This window comes from Anser cygnoides, chromosome 10 (assembly GCF_040182565.1).
Source record: "Anser cygnoides isolate HZ-2024a breed goose chromosome 10, Taihu_goose_T2T_genome, whole genome shotgun sequence".
In the NCBI taxonomy this organism is placed as follows: domain Eukaryota; kingdom Metazoa; phylum Chordata; class Aves; order Anseriformes; family Anatidae; genus Anser; species Anser cygnoides.
This window is the reverse complement of record NC_089882.1, coordinates 15,819,986-15,841,633: the sequence shown is the minus strand read 5'-3', so window position 1 is coordinate 15,841,633 and position 21,648 is coordinate 15,819,986. Positions and strand designations below refer to the sequence as shown.

Here is a 21,648-nt window from a genome sequence, read left to right as displayed (position 1 = left end):
AGTTCTGTACTGCAGCTTCTGCTTTTCGATCACTATCTTCCTTTCTGTTTCCTGCTGCTGAACGTTGGTTTGCACGCTCTGCGCTTCACAGTGATGTATGGGAAAGCAGGACTGCAAGACTTAGAAAAGGTCTGTCTTCCCTGAGCACAGCTCATAACATACTGCTGGCTTTCACCTCATCACGTAGAAGGCAGTTACTAAATGAAGGAGTGCTTTGAGCTGATGAACACTGCAGCTTCTCTGCATCACTGGAGCAGTTTATTACAAGTTTAAAATGAAAAGTTTCAGAGAGATGGAGAAAAGAATAAACCTCCACCAAAGTAGGAAAAACTCCATCTTCGATAACCTGGGAAGCCACGTCAGCCATTGCAACTGGGTTCTGTGTTGCGGGATGTATATTACACTTCGTCTCTCTTACCTTATTGCCAGAAACTGTAATAGCTTGGCAGCAGGTGGGAGGTGACTAAGGATGTGCTTCAGTGATCTGTCTTGGGACCGAAGCTGTACAGAGGGATGTACTCAAACCTTCTGTGTAAGAGGGTTTGGGGGGGATGCTACTAATACCTGGGGACTTCCTGATTTGTCAGGAAAATGAGGTGATCAGTGGATGAGAGTAATTTTTAGTTCCATTAAATATTTTGCCCAGAAGAACATGTTTTTACTCTTGAGAATGAACAAAAGAATTCATTAGCCAGGGGTCATGAAGGAAATATATAGGTGTTATTTGGCTGAATGAGGAATGAATCACACCTTGAAATGCCTGTGGAAAAGCGCAACTCCGAAGGTGCATCAGAGTAGAGACTTCCAGTATGGTCTCTACATGCAGTAGAGACTTTCAGGCAGAGTTTAGCACAGCAGCGAATGATTCAGCTGCAGTCTAGTGTACGGCTGCGTTCCTGTTACTGAGGTGACCTGGGGATTGAATATACTTCTCTGCGAGGAGGCTGATGTGTCTTGACTCCTTTATTCTAGAGAAGAGTGACCAAATGATAATGACAACGTGATTACTCTCATGAAAAGCTGGCCTGTGGGTCTAGATAAGAATTAATCTATTGCTAGTTTGAGATCTAAGTATTAGTTGTCCACAATTACAGTAGAAATTGGCCAAAAACTTCTAAATACAGGAGGAATGAAATTGAAAAACAGTTCTCAAATGACATGCAAAGGCAAGGAATCAGCTGTTTATGTTGGCCTTTTACGGTGTGGTTTGTATGGATGTAGGTGTGATCTTAGAGTCAGAAGTGGTAGTATTGCAGTGTGGGTTTTAACTTGGGGTGTTTGGTGGTTTTGAGAGTGCTTCTCCGCTTAGTCCCTGTTAAGCCGTGTGATGTATTCAGCTAGGACTTTAGGACTTCTCCTGGTTGCCAATGGGATGGGGATGGCAGTGTTTCCTCTCCGGTTCCAACCACAACACGAAATGGGTTTTGTATTTAGGCTGACTTCCTGAGGGTGAAAATCTTTGTGTACAGGCTTTCTGTCCTCACGTAACAACACCTCTTCACCAGTGATGTGCACCATCTTATGATGAGAATTGGCAGCTTGAGGCATACATTTCCTACAAATGTTATGAAAATTGCTGTCTGGCTGGGGAAGAAGGAGTTAGTTGGTGTTGTGTGGATAGACCTGCAGATAAACAGCTGCTGACTTGCTGAAAAGAATGGATATCCGAGTTCTGTGAGGACTCTTCCCGATCCAACTTTGTTGTTCACTTGCTGGAGAAGGTGGAGGGAGAGCTGTTGGTGTGAGCACAGCAGGGACCCGGGAGGGTGCTGCGTGGGCAGGAGTGCTTGGAGCAGGACTGGGGGCGGAGAGACTGAAGGTCTGGTGGCACTGCTCTGGGTTTGTCATGGGATTATTTGTGAAAAGGAGGGGATGGGAACATAAGTACCCGTTTGTAGAAAACTGGGCTTTTCGTCCTTATTCAAGGAACAAGGTCTTCTGTGTGCTTTTGCTGCGGCAGGTACCAGTTGAGGTTAAAAAGAAAAGTATATGCTAGTGTGCCTTGAATGCTCCTACTTCTTAGAAAATTTAGGTGCATGCTTGATGTTTCTTATTTGTATGCTTTGGGTTTAAATTCACTGTCAAGCCTGTAGGACAGGAGGGGAGATTCTTCAGAGTGAAGTTAGCGGGGAAGAGTAGAAGGTAGTTTCAGTTCTTCAAAAAGAGAAGGCAGCATTGGAAGTTAGTGAGGGACTTGGGTGCTGGTGCAGGTCATGGCTTGCAGTGGTATGGTTTGATAGTTCTTTCCTTCTTTCCTTTTTGTAGCTAGTGGCATAGCTCAGCTGAACTTGAGTCTCGCTTTCTTGCAGAGCCTTGCTTTAGAGTAATTCCGTACTTCTGTAAAAACCCAGAGTCCAGGACAAGCATCAGGGAAACATGTGAGAACTATTACCGGAACTCATGATCTAGAAAAGACTGTACTACATATTGGGTGCCATTTAAAAGCCCGCAGAAAGGGGATCATTGAGCATGGGGTAGATTTCCTTTCCTTGTCATCATGAGCACAGTGAGATGTACGTACAGCAGCTTGTCTGATTAATGTGTTAAGCAGTGATTTGGAACACAGTTCTTGTGTGAAAGAGCTGTAAATGCCTGATGATCTCCAACAATTAATGTAATCAGTAGTCATATGCGTGTCATGGATCAAATGGGAGATCTTTTCAGATGTGGATGTGAAAACACTAACCAAAGAATTGAAAGTCTGAAAGATTATTCAGCAGTTACAGATTCTGGTGCAGCTTCTTCTCGTGCTTCAGGTAGAAATCCTAGATAATTTTTGGAGTTGGTGAAGTCTGTGTTCCTTCCTCAGCTGTGGTACTCACTGTGGAAGAGGCTAAAGGAAGCATACAGTAGGATCTTGGTTGAAAGCCGGTTGTAACTGACAACAGTCTTTCCACTGATTGGTTTTGTTATGAATCAGCCTTAATATCACTACATATTACTCCTTGTTCTGTTTCAAAATGTAAGCTCACTGAACCTCAAGGCAGAGAGATGAAATATTTCATTCAAGTGACTGATGTTAAAAATCAAACCTCCGTTCAGGTGTTCGGGAGTCAAAATCAACTTGCTGATCTCTTCTGAGATCCTGGAAGCCTCCCTTAAGCTTTTTGTAGCTGGTTCCTTCCTGTCAGACGTATTGTAGTGTTCTTTTTGAACAAAGAGTCTCCAGTGAGGACTGAGGGTAACGGTGGGCCTGAGCAGGCCAAGTGCTTTGCAGCGGAGTTGTGAGGTGGGTACTCACTGCTGGGGATGGGCCTCTGCTTCAGCACCTCCCTTCATTTTCTTCTCTTGACTCTTTCTGGGTATTAAGCCTTAAGAAAGGTGTATGGCAGGTGGTGCTGGCTAACTGCTGGTGATTGGGAGCAGGTCATTCTGCTTTCAGTGGTAAGCTGGTACCAGTTGCTCTCTGAAACGTAACTAAGGGTTTGTCTAGGTGTTACAATGTAAGGAAGCTTCCGTGCAAACAGTGTGGCACTAGGGAGTGGTGAATGATTTTAATTTTCTTAATTTTTAATACAAGTCTGTGAGTTACCCAGCATGCTAGAGTGTAGTGCAGTGTGCTTTGGCAGATGGCTCCCTCTTATAGAAATCTCTTGTTTCTGAGCGTTTGAGCAGCAGGGGACTCTCTCTTCCCTCTAAATATGCTTAAGAATGAGATCTTTGTGCCAGCTGTAGATCTAGTGCACCTACCCTTTCTGTCTTCTTGCCCCAAAAAATGAAGCCTTGCATACATGTCAGGGAGACCCAGCGGAACTGTTGATTGACCCGAAGCTGGCTGAGAGCAATATACATCATCTTATGGGCCTGTTTGGGTATTGGGTTGCACGCAGTCCTTCGTCTTGCTGGGGTCTGTGGTCCACCCTATCAAGTCAGAAAGGCAGCAGGAAATCTTTCCCAGTGGAGTATCTTAGGCAGCACTGGATAGTTCCTGTGGGGAATGGATATGGGTGATTCCAGTAGCTGGGTGTGAGCCCAGAAGGGCAGGACGAGATGTTTGCTTCACCTGTGCTCTGCCTTTGCAGAGGATGATGCCTGTGAAACGTCTGCGTAAAGTTGCCCACTTCACCAAAGCGCATGTTTTCTCGTTTTTGTGTGTATGACTACATTATGTGCATGGAGAGAGTGTAGGTACAAGTAAGAAAGTGTCAGCCAGTGTGGGATTAATAAGCCAAAAATATGTGGATTATGCTAAAAATAGTTTGCGGTTTGAACTTAGATGTGGTGGTTTTTCATGGTCTGTAAATGGTCTTGAGCTGAGTGACTGGCAACTCAATTTTTGGCAAACCAAAGAGGCAGCAATGTAGCTTCACTGAATGCAGGATCAACCTTCTTGAAAGTGATAACTTTCCCCTGACGTCTGCTGTTACGTGCTGCATAAAATGGAGCTGCATGCTCCCAGTTACCTGCCCCCCGTGCCTAAGTGAGTTCCTTGCATGCCCCTTTCCCGTGGAGGAGAGGTTGCACTGATCGGCCATGCTGCTGCGAGGGCTCCTGGGTGCGGGCTGCAGGAAGGCCTGGCTCTGCTGCTCGCTGACCACACTTGTGCTCCTGCTGTCAGTAGCTCCTCACTGCCCCGGCACGCCCCTGGCATTTGCAGCTCGCTGCTTGGCCTGTCTGATGTTCCCTTTCAGCCTTTCTGAATACGCTGATCTAATCAGAACTATTTAAAAACAAAAGAAAACAAAAAAAACTGCTATGCTGTGTTTTTGTTTGTTTTTTCCCTCCCTTCTGCAGTGTATTTGGTTCTTTGTGGTCCAAGGGTTTTCCCCCAAGGAAGATTGCTTTTGAAGCAAAGGGTCTTGCAGAAATGGCTTTTTTTTTCTTTTATCTCTGGGGATGTGGAAGTAGAGAATAGGGCTCTTTCTCTAACTTTCTTCGTCATAGCAATGCCTGAAACTGTGACTTCTGGTCTTGGATTCTTGTGTTTTTTGGTGCTGGAGTGACTGTGCTCCAGGTTGCTTGCCCAAGACAATATTCTCTTTCTTGTTGTTGTTAAAAATGCAAATTATTTCAGCCTGTGTGAAGGATGCAGTAAGAGAAAAAGAGGATTTTGATAATGTGTCAAATGATGTTTATAACATTAATTAATGTGTTTGCTTAAGTCAAGATTAGAAGAGGGAACAATTCTGTAGATCTCGTAAGAACAGCGTCTCCACTTATGTCAGGTAAATACTTCATTTCCTAGAAGGTTAGTAGCAAATGGTTGACCAAAAAGGTCAAAGTTCTCGTGTGGGGTTTGAAAGGTTTCTTGGCAGTCTTGCAAAAGCTGTCTTCAGATCTCCACAAAAAGTTCTTATGTGGCAGACAGTATAGGATACAATAGTTTTCAGCTAGGATGCAGGAGCTAAATATGCTTTTATAAGTCTGCTATCTTCTTCCCATCCTCCTCCAGATGGGAAATGTGCAAATCAATCTTAAATGCCAAGGTATATTCGCCTTACGAACTTAGCAGTTAGACATCAGGACCAGAAGTTGTGGTCAATGTAAAATGGAGTAGGATATAAAGCATAGCAGCACACCTGCGGCTTTGGTGCAGGTAACTTGGCGGTGCTCTCGTAGCTCGCTGCGCAGCTGACTGTGTCCTTGGGCAGCCGAGGTGGTGAGGCTCCCCCCTCGGAGCAGGCAGGCTGATGAGCTGCAGCAAGGTCTGCGGTGCTGCGGCGTGTGGAAGCGGGGGCCAGCAGGGGCTGGTTCGTGGGCAGCTGCTTCGTAGGAAGCCACCGGCAGGGCAGAGCCCGACGCTCCTCAGAGTTGACCAGTGGAGGCAGAAGGAGCCTGGTCGTCAGTTACTGTACAGGATGCTAATTTTCACAGCCAGTGTGCTGAAGCACTGGGGCAGGCTGCCTGGGGAGGTGGTGCAATCTCCATCCTCCAGGATGGTCAGAACCCGACTGGTGCCTTACTTTGCTTCCTGGCGTTCACCATTGCGGTGCGGCCTTGGGTGGCCCATGCTTGCTGTGAGGAACATGACGAGCGGCGTGCTGCAGGTGGGGTGTTTCTCCTCTGTGCAGGTGAGGTGTGAAGCAGCCTTTGTCCCTAATTAAAGGGCAGAAAAAGAAGCTGCTGCATTTTCTTCCCCTGCAGAGGGAATGATGCAGGGATGAGGGACTTCAGTGCCCCCAGAGCATTGGGAATAGAAGTACAGGAAGGGAATGGGCGACCGGTGTTGGTGCCTGCCAAGTTAGAAGCTCAAAGTCAGTTCCTTAATATAGGTAAGAAAGCGGACAGTGCTGTGGGCTTCTGGTCTATATTTTTTTTTTTGCCCATCCTACCTCTTGTCACCAGGATGTGCAAAACTATTTTAAACAGCTCATGATTTTCGAGCCTAACCTCTATTTTTATCCTGAAGGGCGGGGGAAAGATGCTAGCAATAATTCACTTTGCTAGTGAATGATCACCTTTCTTCTCAGGCATCTGTTTCCTTTTTTACACGAATATTTTCATAGTGCTGGTATGAGTCAGTAGGAAGAGGCGGTGTTGCTAGGCAGCACTCTGAGCGCCGTGCAGATGCCGTGCGATGGCAGCGAGCTGCCTTGCAGCAGCCCGATGGTTGGTGGCGGTGTCCCTGGCCCAGGTTCTGCGCAGCCCAGAGCAGGCGGCAGCTCTGACAGGAGCAGATGCTGCCTAGCAACTGCCAGTGCTCCCCGGCCTGCCTGGAATACCGGCACTTAATTGTAGTGTAATTTTGGAAATACTCAAAGCCTTACGTGGAACAGATTGCTTTCAACTCTGCAGCATATTTTTCTTCCTCGAGGTTTTCCCTAAAAGTTTGTGTAGACCATTAATAAGGTCAAAAAATTCTTTAGCCCTCTTCTTCATGTCTTCATGTCTTTTGTTTAATCCCTCCTCTTCGGTTGTAATGTTTGGATGGCTTTTAATCAGCTTTTGATAATCTTTTTTGCGTATTACATTAGTGCCTGGCAATTCCAATCGGATTAGAGCCCTGTTCTGCACTGTGTGTATGGGGATTTTTGATGAGTATACCCCTTCCTGCAAAAACATTGTGGTGTTTTACTTGGGTAGGTGTTCTTTAGGTTGTAACTGGATGGGTCCTTTCCTTTGTACCCGAATTCTTTATATTACCTGTTTGCTTAAACACAGTGGTTTGGAAGTATTTTGTTTCCTGTTTTCTTTGTAAGCATGCATGCTGGCTGGGGCCTGAACTTGCAAATAAATTTGCCTGTCTCAAATTCATTCCTATCAAATAATTGAAACCTTCACTGACAATTAATCATGTAAGTACTAGGAGGGTATAGAGTGAAGGTGAAAATACTCTTCTAGGTATTTGTAGAACAAAATGAAAATGTTTTAATTTTAATTTCCTTGTGCTTCTGTTCCCTTGTCAAATATCATCAGGGTCTGATGGTGCAGTCTCTGAAGCTGCCAGGCTTAATCAGGTGGTTCCACACACAAAAGAATCATATCGGCATTTAATTTTGTGATAAAAATGTGAAGGCCTTTTTTTCTTTGTAAACTGTTTTTTATTCTTTTAAATGACCAGGCCTGTGATTATCTGTTTGCGAGAAGTACTGCTTCTTGCAGCAAAAAGGGTTGTGGGTTCTGAGACTCAGACTGGAAGGTGGTTTGGGAAGTATTAATTCTTTCTGCCTGTAGGGGTGGTTGTTTAATGCAATTGCCTCACAACCAGGTAAAGCTACATCTTGACTCTTAGGTTAATTTTCTTGTGCAGTCATGTTGCTGTGGTTTATAGGGATTTTTCCCTGTTTGCCATGTGCAAGTGCAAAGAATCTGTCACCCTTCTTGGAAAATGAATTACTAAGGAAAGGTAGCCTCGAGGATCCTAAAACCATAAATGGTATGGAGAGGAAGAACAGAAATTGATAGTTCACTCTATTTTAATACAAGCCAGAGGGCATTGGTGATGCAGGAGCTGAACAAATAACAGTGCTTTCTGTATGATGCCTAAGTGAAGTAAAAGTTCTGGGAGAATACAGCTGTTTCGGGTTGGTGGGGTGTAAAAACATTGAGTGGGGCTGTAGAGGAAAAAGTATGGAGCGTTTTATTTAATACATACATAAAAATTAATGCTGGTAGCCTCTGGTTCAGGAAGTCCCAATGCAGAGATGGCTCAAGTTATGGAAAGCTACATCCCTGCCCTATTCTAATACCTTTCCTTCACCTACTTATTTTAGCCTCTACTAAGGAAAAGGGATTGTATTTAGAGCCATCTTTGCTCTTGCCTAATACAGCAACTCTTAAGTTACATGGGGTCATTATCATTGTCTAGGTACTACAGGGAGCAAAATCGAGTTCATCTTATTCAGCTGTTAAAACTAGCTTATAACTGTTTGATATGAATCCATCTATTAAAAACATCTAATATGGAAAAGCTCTTTAGGGAAAGATATATCCTCTCTGTAAACTTTAAGTTACCAGTCTGGAGTAATTATATCATTTTCTTCAAGGCCAATCAATCTTACGGGCAGTCTCAGAGATTGACTTGTACTCCATGTTACCCAGTAATAGTGATAACTGGCAGTGGTCAAATGGGAAGTTAAAATTTAAACTACAGTCTTGCATATAAAACTACTTAAGAAATGGTTGGAATTCACTGTGTTAGAACTGGGATAGGAAGAGATCTTCACTGGTGGGTAAATATCACTTAGAGTATCACTTTGTTTAGCAATCTTTCCCAGATTTGGAAATACACTGTAAAGTTAGAAAGATGAGTGCGGAGTTCAGATAGCAGTTTTTACCAGTATACTTCTGCTCATGTAATTAGTAGTTTTCAGAGTGACCCACTCTTAACAGCTTTAAATTAAAAAAGTGAAAAATGCTTCAGGCAAACAAAGTTTACTATGACATCGGCAAAATAAGCAAGCAAATAAAAACCCTTTATGGACCATGGCAAATTTGTTGTAGAATTAAATGCTTTATACTCCTTTACAGGGGCTGTGAAATTCGTGTTTATGATATGCATTTACTCAAAGTAAGTATAAATGCCAAATTCTTAGCTGGTGTGACAGAGATGTGAATTTAAATATGGTTATGTATTATAAAACATAAATTACACCATCAGAAAAAAATCATAACTTTGGCATTTGTAGCATAGAATCCAATACAGTATCTGCATGGTTTGATTATAAATTGGTAGGGTATGGAGATAATTGATTTGGGTGTAGAGCTGCACAACTACAGCTGTGCTTCTCCTATGCATTATCTTCCTCATTGCTTTTGAAATTATTTGACTGAAGATATGCTTGGGGGCATAATTCATGCGTAGCCTGAATAACTGCACATTGACTGTAGTACAAACCAGATACAACAATTAAAGGCATGCTTCAACCTCAAACACCTCTACATTCTGTTGGTGTCTTCTAAAAGTATTAGAAGTCACCAGAACTTTGGTCAGACTGATAATAATGAATAGAGAACTGGGATGAACCATCGCACAGCCCAGGAAGACTTGTCTTTTGGAGCAATGAATAAACACAGATATGTTGGAAGTTTGCAAAATGGCGATTGTTACAATGGAAGGAGTGCAGGAACCTTCTGTTTCTTTTTTGTCAGGTTACGCAAATAAAAATGACCCAATGAAACAAACAAAAAGCATGGTCACAACTGATACTGTGATGTTATTTTTTTCCCCAAAGTTAACCCATAGAGTTCATTACCCTAAGATGTTGGTGAGGCCAAGCTTTGAAGAGAAGCAAAAATGTTTTAGTATATTGGATATGCTCTAGCATATATGGTTTCTGTTGTGGAAGAGAAAACATGAGAAATAAAGCAAAGCCAAAAAAAATAATTAAAATCCCAACTTTATGGTCAGAAAGTCGTAATTTAGACTTGGAGAAGGAATGAAAACATGGAAAACTCTTGAACCAATTTTGTTTCTCAGCCCTTATTTATATAAGGACTTCTAATTTTCACTGGTGTATCAGGGAATTTGGAGAGGGAAAGGGCTATGTTCCCTTATGAAGTAAAACAAATGACTTATTGTGGGCTGAACTGATATTTTTTATTGTAAATAGTTTATTATGCAACATCAAAATATTTCTGTAGGCTTTACTGAAATGTGTGGAAATAGGTTGGAGAATAATATATGCAGAAGGTGCATACATGTGCCAAGTTCGTAGTGCTGCAAAGTAGGTTGATTTATATACTAAGGAAAGTGGTGTGGGGGGCAAGTAGACTAGCTTCTGCCTGACGTTTCATGTGGAGGTATCGTGCTGTATGGTTCTCTGGCACTTACCTGTTTTCCTTTTAGCTTTTCCCACTATTCATGTGAAAACGTAGAGCATTTCTCTTACTACTGTTACGGTGTAACTGACATAATCCATTGAGAAAAAACACATCTCTGGAAGCACTGAGATTCAGGTGAGACTGGGTGGGGAAGCTGGGACACAGAAATTGGATTAGAAGCAATTACAAAGTGAAAGACCTATTTCAAACTGTGGCACAGCAAAATGAATGCAGCTCTGCAGTCTGAGTGTGCTTTTGGTCCTGGCAGGAGTGAGTGGCAGTCGCTCCCTGTTCACCTTCTCCATGCAGCCTACCAGTTACACTTCCTGCATGCCTTTCAGCTCTCAGTCTTACTGGTGGAAGCATCCTATCCTGGCTAATAATTCATCATACAAAGGTCCCTGTGCAGTGTTTGGTGCATCTTCTCTCATGTCTTTCCTGTCGTAGCAAGGTGAGAGGACGTCGGTGTGCATGTGAGGTTGTTAGGGCTGTTGGCCTTTGTGAAATCACCGCCCTGTAGGCAAACTGAGTGGCGTACATCTGCCAGTTCTGCATGTGGCTGTCAGGTCCTTCTGAAGCTCATCGGTGCCCTTAGTAGCATCACAGACTTTCTCACTTGGCTATATGCTGGCTTTCCTGGATCCCTTAGAAATACCTTATAAAGAATAGGCTCCAACGTGGATCCCTTTAGAGCTTGCTGGCCAGTCTGTCTTCATGAAGAGAACTGACTTTTCTTCCGTTTCCTACCTCTGTGCTAGTTATTGATCTGTGCAAATGTCTTCCCCCTTTATCACAGCCAAGCTCAGCTTCTGCAAGAGCTCTTGACAGGGGCTGTTCTTTAGCTTTTCTTTAGAAAAATCCCAGTAGCTTGTATTGATTGGGTCTTTGTCCATATGGCAAGCAGCTCCTTTACTTATCTAATATATGAGGAATCAGCAAGCCATGCAAAACCAGTGGCTCTTTCTTAAAATGCTGTGTGTAGCTGCACGCCCTTCAATTCTGTCCTTTCAAGACAGTTTCTCTTATTGCTGGAGAGTTGTAATGCAGTTGCTTACACCGTGGCAGGGCATGTCCTTAGGCAAGGGAAGCGCTTCTGAGGCTGTCCTCTCCTGCTTGATCTTTGGATTTCCGAACTATTACTCCAGTCCCATCTGTTATATCCCCAGTCCCTTCATGCTGTCTCTCACAGCTGGAGAGTGAGTGCCTGTGTGAATGAGTTTGTGCCTTCCTTACTGAAAAATTGCAGAGGAAGGCGTTTCTTTTGCCATGGCCCGCTTCAATACGGTTCAAGTAGTACAGCTGAAGAACCTCTGCCCTGTAGATAGTTCCTGTGCATGGTGATTCTTCAAAGCTGTCCTCTTTGGCAGGATGTTGGATTTAACTGCTGGCTGACATTAAGCTTGGGGAGGGATGACATTCTTACATCCTTTATAAGGCTGGCTGGCGAGGGGGTTTAGTCTCTGAAAATCTGCATGTCTGTCTTGGAATCTGAGAGGGATTGTTCAGATCTGTTAACTGGTGGGCAGAACCTTTGCTGTGTGGCTGATGTGATGATGCACTACTCTATTCTGGGGACTGAGGAGACCACTCTTGAAAGAAAAGATGGAGACTTACTGAGGGATGGGCTGTGTAGATAGATGTTTGTGGTACTACAAAGAATGTCTTTGTGGGAACGGCAGAAGTCAGATACTGGAGTCCTGTCTGTAAATGATTTTCTCTAGAATGGTTAAATTATTCTGTATTTCCCATACACATTTGTGTTCGTACTTCTGAAGTAATTCTGCAGAGAAGAACTGTACTTAGAAGTGACTTCGTAAATAAGATTTCATACTGCATTTTTAGCTTAATAAAGGAGCACCATCCATAACTTTGGCAGTAACCTTTGGAGTCATACATCAGGCTATAAAACAGCTGCAGAGCTCTGGGATTCTGTCACAATCAGTAGGTGTCTTAACATGTCTGAAGTCAAAAAACTGTAAGATTTTGGGATATGTGAAATAGTTTTAACAAGATATGGCTTGATGTACTATGGTGGACTCGGTCAGTTTATTTGAATTCTTCGGCTTTTCCTGACTTTTGTATAGTTTAGCGTGGCTGAAAAGTCTCCTACCCTTGAGATTTGGCTTCTGTTATTCTGAAAATGTTTTGCTATTCACATGTCCTTTTTAAAATTAATGATTATTAAAATCATCAAACACAGCAAACTTGCATAATGCACAAATCTATTGGTGAAGCAGTTAATTTCATACTGCTCTATTAAGAATGAGGAACAGGAGGTAGATGTTGTTTTTGTTTGAGAACTTTCTAATTGAGATGGTCATCTAGATTGTATCTACAGCTGATGGAGTCAATTCTTTTCTGTTCTGTGACTTTTTTATTTTTTTTTTTTTACTCAGGTAGACCTAAGAAAAGATCTTTGACCATCTCATGACTGAGTACTGTGAATTATAAAGAGCTGGTGACATACTGATGCAACAGAGCCCTTCTGAGATTTTCCTTGTGTGATCAGCAAAAGCCTTTTATAAATGGACAGTTTGCTTCTATAAACTAACAGATCTATTAGAATTATTTCTTATAGGCTTAAATATATTTAAGTCATTATTCCTGTCCTTGTTTTTGAAATTGACTATATGAGCAGTTGAAAGACTCAGTACTCTATTTTCCTAGTACTGTTCTGTTAGTGGTCCTTGCAAGCTTGCTCTTTATTGCTACGAAATAGGCAGGTATGTGATGACCAAGGAACTAGGCTTTGCATCACATCCAATTCTTCCCTGGCTACATCCTTAATTCCATGGTTTTTGTATAGGAAATAATCATTATAGGAAGCCAGCAGTTGTTCCCCAGTTCGGAACTTCTAGTGTGGTGTTAACCTGCAGCAACACTTTCCAGCTTCAGGTATTTGTTGAACTCACCTGAGTGAGACCAGTCAGTCATTAACCTGCCTGCAGCTTAGATGGCTCTTTGTCTTCAGGCACTAATTGTGATGTGTCCCACAGCCTGTGTGTCCCTGTGTCTTGATGATCTTGGCATGTGCAGAGAAGTTGAAAGTGGCTGGGACATGGCATTTAATATTTTTACATACATAATAAATTCGTAATCCTCCTGTGTCTAGAATTACTCTTACATGAATACATGTTGTTACTGTATTAATATTTCTCCATTTTGGGGGTATTTTCAATAGTAGCTTTTCACCCAGGATTTTACAGCATTCTCTACATATGCTAGAATTTTTTATTATTTTGGGTAGTCTGAATGAAAGAGTAATGTTGTTTGAATATAGGACTGTATTTTGGACAACAGTTCAAAAGAAGTTTGTACCTTCCTGTTTGGGTAAATGCCTTATTAGGGGGAAAAAGAAATCTGGATTTAAAGGACACTGTTACCTAAATCACTGGAGGGGTGAGGAGCAGCACTGGAGGTTTGATTATGGCCTGCCAGTAAAACATTTGGCAACTGCCAATGTTTCTGCACTTTGGGAGAAATGTTAAGTGGTTTTTCTTTGATTGAAAATCATATTTATGAATTCTTCATGGGTGAAGAATGAATCCAGTATGCTGACAAGCTCAGTGTTTTCCTTGGATTATGCTGTCTGTCTTACTCCAGTCTGGAGCCAGTTGCTGTGTTTCTCCTGTCTCTTAAGTAAACAAGAATTTCAAACCTCGTTTAACCAGTGCTGTCTTCTGTTGGGCTGTATGAGCTGAGAGGTTTGATGGAATCCCTACTTTTTTCCTTTTTAATTAAACAATGCACTGACTCTCAGAGCAAACATTGGATGTTTTCAGATTTTGATTCAAATTTTTTTCTCATTACTTTCATTTGTGTGGCTGATGCCTGCTTCATGTAGTTTGATTTTTTTTTTCTTGATCTTTCCCTTTATGACATCTTGTATGCATTTGATCTTTGGTAGAGATGTTTTTTTATACTTTTTTTTTTTTTGCAATCGAAGGGTCAAGAAACATACCTTGTGGTAAATGGTGCAGAAGTTGGTCTTAGTTCTTTTCCTGGTGTTCTTCTTCCTCGAGCTTGAACTTCTTTGTGCAAAACTTCCCTTGTAAGTTCTGCACAAAGCAACTTCAGTCGTAAGAGATCAGTGGCTTTGACACAAAAAGGCATTCAGGGAGGAGATGAAACGTAGCTCCATCCCATCGAAACATCTCAACCATATTTTGAGCTATTTTAAGGGGAGTGTTCTCTTAAATTGGGAAAGGGACATTGCCCACTGGAGGTCACTATTCCAGCTCTTGGAATTCCACTTGTGGTACTCTGTTGTGCCTTTGCGTGACACGCAGTGAGTGCCATGTGTCTGAGCATGCGTTTACTCAGAACAAGGTGCTCAGATGATTGAATTAAATCTGTGCCTGTGTGAGATTTTAAATGCTGCTGAACAGGCATATGGGGCTTGGGGAGTCTGGGGAAGAAACCTTATTTGCAATTCATCCTTTCTTTTGGTATGTCATTGTTCTGGTAATGCCCATGACCTTATTGCATTTTGATAATTGTGGTCAAAGAATGTATCTTTATACAATACCATATTTGTTTTGCATAGTTTGTTTAGTAATTCTTAGTTGATTTTTGTATTTTCTGAAATATTAGGTTCATATTCTCCCCAGTTAATGAAAACTACTGATACCTTGAAAAATATTTCAGATGTATAATACGATAGTTGTTCAGTGCTTCTGAAAACTACAGATTCCTATGTAGTCCCACATGTATCTAGTTAAACGTAATGTACGTTAATATAGGATTTTTGTAGTGTATTAGCTGCACAGATGGTACCTGAGATGGCATCAACTTGAAGGAAAGTGATTTCAAAGAAAACAAAAGGAAGTCAATGCCAGTAGTCAGGACTGCCTGTTCTATTGATGTAGTAGAGAAGGAATTCTGACACAAGGAAATCTTTGTATCCAGTATGAATCTGGGGTTGGTGATTAAAGTCATTATGAGCCTTGCTTAATTCAAAAGTCTTTTAAAAAGCACAGCTTTTATGCTACTGCTGAGCTTAACTTGTGATAAAGGCCAAAATAAAGATATCTGATGAGGAGAGTTGGCTGACAGGTTTTCTGGGCAGCTGTGTAATAGCTATTTTTGTGTAGGGAATGAGCTAAAGTGCTATGCTTAGAAGAAAAATTCACACACAGGTTCATCCCTCACATGTCTCTCTTTCTTTTTTCCCCACCCTCTAGTGATATGCAGCTTCCGTGGAGTTGTACCGCAAGGCTTAGTCCTGGAACTAGGTGAAACTGTCCAGATCCTAGAGAAATGTGAAGGTAAGTGTGATGTTCAAGTGGGAATCCTATTTTCTATATAAGAATACAAAAATATTTTAGTACGGCAGATTTTAATAAATTGCTTGGAAATCATGATGCATCAAAGCACTTGGATAAAAAAAAAATCTAATCTGACCCACTTTCTGTAGGAAAGGCTGAGTGCTTTTGGCACTAATCCAGTCTGATAGGGGGTCAGTGTGTTTTAAGTTAACCATCTGTCCAGAAAATCTTGAACCCTGACATGATTGTTTTATTGTAATTGGGTCTTGTAATAAATTTTCAGCATGTTAAGTGTAGAATCCTTGTTTCTTTAACTGTATTTTCTCAGTGTTATATATTTCAATTGACTATATCTGTGTTTATTACTTAGAAATATCTGAACACATGAAAAATACTAGTTATGAAGCAGAGTGACAAAGAATTTGCGAACAATGCTGGAGGAAAAAAATGTTTAGGGAGAATTGCTTTGCAGTTACCTTCCTATGTTCTTTTATATCTAAAGGAAAATGCTATTGTAAATGTTATAAATACAGTTCCTTCTTACATGGCTGGAGATGTCTGAATAAATTGCGCAATCCTCTTTTATTCATGTGACTAGTTTGATTGAAGTTGTTGCATTTAAAAGGAGAATTTTTATCTCAACGTTCAGAGTAAGCAAATGGTGTAAAACATTTATTGAGAAATAGGTTGACGAGATACAGTATCAGAATGTTTCACTAAATTCTGAGTTTGAATAATGTAACCTTAATCCTGAAGTGTTAAAAAACAAACTCAAAACACAGATCCACAAATTTGAATTCCAAGTTTACATTCCACAGTGTTGTAGGTTTGTTTTTGTGTTTGTTCAGTTTACTTTCCTTTTTCATCTCCAGCGTTAAAGTTGCTACATAAACCTTTTGCATGCATGTCAGAAGACTGCTTTTCTTCTGTCATGTCTGGAACTGTCTTTTGCTCGTCTTATATTCAGGCGTTTTGTTTGTTTACCTGCTGACTTAACTCTTTAATGAAAAAGTAACCTAATGTATGCAATTTTCCAGAATAGTAATGGCTTCCTCACTTGCACACATAAAAATTTGAATTAGAGTCTTGCGGCTCAGTGGTGATGTTTAATCCATGGAGAAGCATGCTATAAACAATTGATGTGTTGTTATACACAGGAATTGATAACGTGCTTGTTGGTTTGGTTTTTTTAAGTGTGGTGTAATGGGCTAGGATTTATTCAAACGCTGGATATTGATTATGTTGATTGTCATTTTTTACAAGGTATTGTGAATTAGTACATGGTGCAAGCTGAGGAAAAATTACTTGATGAGGATAATGCAACTCTAAGGGAAAACAGTATATATTGTTGAAAGTTGTCATAATATTTTTCAAACCATTTCCAGTAATCTGGGAAACTTTCAGAACTCTAGGAAATAAAGGCACAATAACAAAGGAGCAGCTTGTTCACAAGAAAGCAAAAGGTTAATCCAGTCTGTCTCTTTACAATGTTACAATAACTGGTTTCTGTGTATTCCCTTTGCTAGTAGTTTTGAGGGCAATTCCTCAAAGGAAGTTTGTGTCAATCTTCAAGTTGTTGAAAAAGGAGGCCCTTGGACAGAGTCCTGGGTGGAAGACACTTGTGCCAGTGATTTTTTTTTTTGCTTGCCTGTGTTTTTTTTAAGCCCCCTATCCTGTCATTTTGTTTGAGATGCCTTTAGCGTGGACTTCACATATTTAGAAAAAAAAAAAAAAGATTGATTTTATGCAGTTCCAGATGTTATTATAAAAACTAAACTCCTCTAGATATCTAGTGGTGAATGGAGTGAAATCCAGCTGGTGACCGGACACCAGTGGTGTTCTTCAGGGGTCGGTGCTGGGGCTCATCCTCTTTAATATCTTTATTAATGATTTGGATGAGGGAATCGAGCGTACTCTCAGTAAGTTTGCAGACGACACCAAGCTGGTGGAAGTGTCGATCTGCCAGAGGGTAGGAAGGCCCTGCAGAGGGACCTGGACAGGATGGGTCGATGGGCAGAGGGCAATGGGATGAGGTTCAACAAGGCCAAGTGCCGGGTCCTGCACTTCAGCCACAACAACCCTATGCAATGCTATAGGCATGTCTCCACAACTTTCCTCTCTCTGATCCTCTTTGAGTCATTCCATTTATGATCGTGCCACTGAGAGAGAACTGAAACAGTGGTGTTCTGTGCTGTACTTGCCATGCACTGGGAAGGTGAAAGGGTATGGCAACAGTGTGCCACCTACAGACGCTGAAAGGCAGAGCTTTCTAGTCTCAAGTGACAAGGCATGAGTACGTTCATTGTTTGAGGTGCATGAGGACCGCACAATTAAGAACGCCCTCTCTTTGTGTCACAGTGGCTATTGCCCTGCCACTGACAGTAGCTGTGAGTGGCATTCTAAGTAAACTTACAAAGACAGTTTTGTCCGTTTATTTTTGTTGGTAGGAAGCAGTTTTCTTTAGATTATAAACGCTTGAACTTAAGTGGCTTTAATTATTACTTTGAGTTTCCTATATATTCACTGAAAAAAAGAAATGGAAGGTGATGCCTGATGTACCAATTAAGGGAATGTTATCTTACCCATGTGAATTCTGGTATCCACACAAATATTTAGTTGCATGGTTTAATTTTTGTGTACATTAGCAGTTGTGTTCTTAATAAGCGTAATACACATAGTTTCCTTGGACAGCATGGTCAAATGAAGGCTTTCCAGTACCTGGGACAATTAAGAGCAGAGATAGCTTGTAATTAGCTTTTCTTAATTTTGAAGAACTCTGCTTGAGAAGTGGTGCTACTGGTGTGCCATCATGTCTCCAGTGAGATACCCCTTTTTGCTGTTTGCATTTTGTGGAGTGTGCCTGGGGAACTGAAGTAGCTTGGACCCCTGCAGCTGCTGTGGAAAATTTTGCCTGGCTATTCGAACTAGCCTTTTGGAGAGCAGGGGTGGCTTCTGAGTGGCTCTCTATTTGACTAAGGCCAAGATAAAATGCTAAGGTACCGTTCTACATCTTCTGCTTTTGTGGTGGCATCTCTGACTGCATTATTAGCATCTTCCTGTGGTTCTGCTGGCATCAGGCTGCTCCCTGACGTGGTGTTGGCAGCCTGGGCTGGCATTCATCTGCTGCTCATCCTGTCCTGGCGCTGCTGGGAGCACCAGGCTCAGAACAGAGTGGTCTTGGCATTGAGTGGTGGTTGCAGTGTCAGACAGCTTTTGCTAAGCATTGTTGCCATCCCTCTTCTGGGTCACTTTGAATACTGTTAGCTGCACACAAAGATACCCTGCAAGCAGCTTATGTGCAGATTACATGGTAAAAACAATTATTCGTTGACCAACATGTGCAAAAGATAGCTTTCCTTCAGATGTGAGGGTTACACACAGCACTGCAAAGTCTTATCAGTGTAAAATTCAGAATGAATAGCTAAGGTGTCTGTGTGTGTATACATATCTATAAAATATATAACCTAATAGATGTATAAGATTATATATATAATTATACCTAATTTAATTAGGTATGCGTATTGGAATAAAAACTAAATACAGTTCAAAGGTTGAAATTCCCTACTTGGCTTTGGCATTAGCTATTGAGCAGTTTGAAAAAAATGATTGTGAAATGTAATAATTAAATAAAAGTAAATAGTATTCTATAAGATAGTTGCTCATAATAAAATACTTTGGTACAATTTTCATAAAAGAATTCAGGTCTTTTTTCAATAAATTCCTAATTTGGGGTTAAAGATGCAGGGTGCAAGATCATGCTTGAAATTTTTGTTTGGTTTATAGTTAGCTGCAGAAAGTCATAATGTTGTCTGTGATAGTGGCCTCGTAGCTGAAAGTTGTACTTAATGAAACATTATTTTCTTAAACACAGAAGCCTAGTGACTAAATAAATTATTCTGCCACTTAAATAACAGACATGTTGGGATTGAAGTATTTGAAAAAAGTTGTAAAACACTGAAGATTGTCAGAGTGGCAGAGCTGCACGTTTTAGTTACAGAAACCCCTGGAGTTCTATTTTAATTTTAAAATATTTTTCAGAATTTGAAATTTTGGTTTCACTCTTAATTTTGACCTGGTCACTAGGATGGTAAATAAAGCTGTTCCTAAGGGAGACAGGTATAACTAACTACTGGTGTGCAGCACACTTCGTTTTTGCAGATTTTTGTCCTGAGAATCGCTTCTTGCCTTCTATGGTTTTTAGTAGTTTCTCAGAACAGTTGTTGTGAAAGTTTGCTTTTCTTGACAAAATTAAGGTAGTGAAGGAAACTTGGCCTAGGCAAATGTAGTGCCTCAGAGAAACTGCTTCTTGGCCCAAGCTCTGTTTGGAGACCAAGTTGTTTATAACGTGATTGCTGCTGCCTTTTACATCTGATTTCCTCATATTTAAAAATCCAGTCTCCCTTTGAAGAATGCTCAGAACCACTGATGAGCAGGGCACCCTTCTGATGGAGCTTTAAGTAGAGGTAAGGGAGTAGAAGGCTGTTATTGGGTCTGACTTTACTTTGTTGTGTCCCTTGGCACCCTCTGGTTAACAGCTGGGCTGGGTGCTCTATCCTGGTTACTCTTTCGTACCTTTATATTGTAGCAATTGCAACGTGAGACCCTCGTTTTGCCTTGTTTAAGCTTGAGGGTGAATTCTGCTTGGCGTCACGACATCTCTGCTTTGGAAGACTTTAATTAAAGCTTCTAGTTTTTTATCCTAAAATTGGTGTTTTGAAGAGTTTCAGAAAGCATTTTTTTTCCTTGACATGGCACCTCAACAGAGACAAATATAGAATCATAGAATGTGCTGAGTTAGAGGGGACCCATAAGGATCATCAAGTCCAACTCCTGGCACCGCACAGGTCTACCCAGAAGTTTAGACCGTGTGACTAAGTGCACAGTCCAATCTCTTCTTAAATTCAGACAGGCTTGGTGCAGTGACTACTTCACTGGAGAGCCTGTTCCAGTGTGCAACCACCCTCTCAGTGAAGAACCTCTTCCTGATGTCCAGCCTAAACTTCCCCTGCCTCAGCTTAACACTGTTCCCGTGAGTCCTATCACTGGTGATAACAGAGAATAGGTCCCCTGCCCCTCCACTCCCCCTCGCGAGGAAGCTGTAGGCCTCAGTGAGGTCTCCCCTCAGCCTCCTCTTCTCCAGGCTGAACAGGCCCAGTGCCCTCAGCCGCTCCTCATATATCTTCCCCTCTAGGCCCTTCACCATCTTTGTCGCCCTCCTCTGGACACTCTCCAACAGTTTAATGTCCTTTTTGTACTGTGGTGCCCAGAACTGCACACAGTACTCGAGGTGAGGCCGCGCAGAGCGGGACAATCACTTCCCTCGCCCGACTGGCGATGCCGTGCTTGGTGCACCCCAGGGTACGGTTGGCCCTCCTGGCTGCCAGGGCACACTGCTGGCTCACATTCAGCTTGCTGTCAACCACAGCCCCCAGATCCCTCTCTGCGGGGCTGCTCTCCAGCATCTCGTTGCCCAGTCTGTACGTATAGCCAGGGTTGCCCCGTCCCAGGTGCAGGACCTGGCACTTGCTTTTGTTAAACTTCATGTGGTTGGTGATCACCAACCACATATGTATATGTTATCTATATGATAGATAAAAGGTAGTGTCCAGTATTTATCAGTCTTTTTGAAGCTGTATAATTAGTGGAATAAAGGTCTGCTTCCTGACTTAATAAATCCCCACAACCGGTCAGCCCTACAATTTAAATTTAGGTTTGTTTTCATTGTATGCATAAGATCTGGAGTCATGAAATTTAAATTTTGGCCAAAAAATACAAAGCTTTAAGAGAGGAGCTTAATAATGCAAAACGTGATTATCAAATTTCTAGTTAGACTTCACATGGTAATGTTTTAACTGTAGCTGGGAATTCACTACTGGAAAAATTGTCAATTTGTGACGTATCCATGAAATTGTTCTTTATTCTGCTGGCTGGAGAACATGAGGCTGCAGCAAGTATTGGAACATAGGCTTTGCCTGGAGAGCTGGCTTTCAGAGCAGGAGCTTGTGTTACGTATCCCTGTGCTTTCAATATAGTAAATCTGTGGATCTCAGCAGTACAGTATGCTGCTGCTTTCCATCAACAGACCAAGATGTCCTGGATGCTTGTTTGTGTAATGTTCAGGGTTGTTATTCTGGGTTTTGAGCTAGCTTATTAGTTTCCAAGGCGTTCTAATCATTTT

General features: G+C 41.7%; 1 protein-coding gene across 15 annotated transcripts in view; it reads left to right on the top strand.

Annotated features, from left to right (window-relative positions):
* Window positions 1-21,648, top strand: part of DOCK3 (dedicator of cytokinesis 3) — a 219,538-nt gene that overhangs the window by 4,098 nt on the left and 193,792 nt on the right. For all 15 annotated transcript variants that reach the window (XM_048069154.2, XM_048069122.2, XM_048069202.2 and 12 more), the window contains exon 2: window positions 15,387-15,470. In XM_048069154.2, coding sequence (XP_047925111.2) covers window positions 15,387-15,470 — 84 coding nt within the window. The remainder of the gene's footprint in view (window positions 1-15,386; window positions 15,471-21,648) is intronic.